The sequence below is a fragment of the Neomonachus schauinslandi genome, chromosome 13 (assembly GCF_002201575.2).
Source record: "Neomonachus schauinslandi chromosome 13, ASM220157v2, whole genome shotgun sequence".
NCBI classification, from domain to species: Eukaryota; Metazoa; Chordata; class Mammalia; order Carnivora; family Phocidae; genus Neomonachus; species Neomonachus schauinslandi.
Window position 1 is genome coordinate 24,943,927 of NC_058415.1, and position 2,124 is coordinate 24,946,050.

Genomic DNA, 2,124 nt, shown 5'->3' on the forward strand with positions numbered 1-2,124 from the left:
ATGAGTGTAACTAATATTGCATTAAGAGTTGAAACCTGGCTTTTAGCTACATGGCATGTTAAAGTACCTCTAATGTGGCTGGAAGCTTGTATTAACTGGATCCAAGAAGAAAATGATAATGTTAATTTGAGTCAGGCACAAATGAATAAACAAGTGTTTGAGCAATGGCTTCTTACTGATCTGAGAGATTTGGAACATCCTGTTTTACCTGATGGCATTTTAGAAGTTCCAAAAGGAGAACTGAATGGATTTTTCGCTCTGCAGATTAATTCATTGGTTGATGTCAGTCAACCTGCGTATTCCCAGATACAAAAGTTGAGAGGAAAGAATACAACGAATGACCTAATTACAGCTGAAACACAAGTAACCCCAAAACCTTGGGAAGCAAAGCCTTCACGAATGTTGATGCTACAGCTAACTGATGGAATAGTACAAATGCAGGGAATGGAATATCAGTCTATTCCAGCTCTTCATAGTGATCTTCCGCCAGGTACAAAAATTCTGATTTATGGAAACATTTCTTTCCGTCTTGGTGTTCTCTTATTGAAACCAGAAAATGTGAAGGTGTTGGGAGGAGAAGTAGATGCTCTTTTAGAGGAATATGCCCAAGAAAAAGTACTTGCAAGATTAGTTGGGGAACCTGATCCTATAGTTTCAGTCATACCAAATAATCCTAACCAAAGCATCCCTGGAATTACAGATGTTCTAGATCCTGCATTAGGACCTTCTGATGAAGAACTCTTGGCAAGTCTTGATGAAAATGATGAGCTTGTAGCAAATAATGACACCTCCTTAGAAAGAAGATGTTTCAGTACAGGTAGTTCCTCAAATACTATTCCCACAAAGCAGTCAAGTTTTGAACCACGACATATTATTTCTCCAAAACCAAAGGAGGAGCCACCAAATCAATCTGTGTATTTCACTGATGGGGAATTAGATGACTTTTCACTGGAGGAGGCTTTGCTTTTAGAAGAAACTGTCCAGAAAGAACAAATGAAGACTAAAGAATTACAGCCATTGACTTTGAACAGAACCCCAGATGAAAGTATAGAGAGATTTTCACATAAACCTAATACTCCAGATAATTTTTCTTTGATTTGCAAAAATGGAAACAGTATTTGGAATGAAAAAAATGTGTCTGAACAAATGACTAATGAAGGCAGATCTTTTAGTTGTCCGTCTGCTGGAGAGCAAAGCAGTAGTATTTTTTCAGTTCATAATGTACCCCTTCCCCATGATTTTACAAATAAAGATAAGGACTCAGAGACAGATAATAAAATAAAACAAACCTTCAGTAGTGCAGATGGACATTCCTTAAATAATAAAATATCAATATCAAATGGAGAGCTGGTAAATTATGTACCAAAAAGGAGCTCACACATTTCTAATGAAAATGATCACCATTTACAGACTTGTTCTTTAAGATCATCAGAGAACAGCGCTAATCTTTCTATTGCCATGGGTTTATATTCTCCACCCTTTATCTATTTGTCTGTTCTAATGGCCAGCAAACCAAAGGAAGTTACAACAGTGAAGGTCAAAGCATTTATTGTAACCTTAACTGGAAACCTTTCAAGTTCTGGTGGCATTTGGAGTATAACAGCAAAGATTTCCGATGGTACTGCATATCTAGATGTAGACTTTGTAGATGAAATACTTACTAGTTTGATAGGGTTTTCAGTACCAGAAATGAAACAGTTAAAAAAAGATCCTCTTCAATACCAGAAGTTCCTGGATGGTTTGCAGAAGTGTCAGAGAGATTTAATAGATTTGTGCTGTTTAATGACTATTTCATATAATCCTTCCTTGTCTAAAGCAATGGTACTGGCATTACAAGATGTTGAAATGGAACACCTTGAGAACCTAAAGAAGCGACTGGATAAATAATTTAATAAAATAGTATTAGAAAACAATTAAAAAAAAAACCCAAGAAAATATTTAGAACTAAATTAAACCTTTTATGTTTGAAACTTTTTTTTTCTTGTAAAAGGGAAAAAGGAAGTCTTAAAACTTATTTCAGTTTAATTTTTAAATGTTTAATCATGTTTGTGTATTTAGGTTTTTTAAATAAATTTTTTTTATAGTAACAGATGAAAGAATTTGGTGATCCATTGTTGTTTTGTT

The 2,124-nt window shown here is 34.7% G+C and overlaps 1 protein-coding gene across 1 annotated transcript; it reads left to right on the plus strand.

Annotated features, from left to right (window-relative positions):
- Nucleotides 1–2,124, plus strand: RMI1 (RecQ mediated genome instability 1). The gene has a single exon (XM_021677919.1). The coding sequence runs from the start codon at nucleotides 1–3 to the stop codon at nucleotides 1,885–1,887; it is 1,887 nt and encodes a 628-aa protein (XP_021533594.1). The 3' UTR covers nucleotides 1,888–2,124.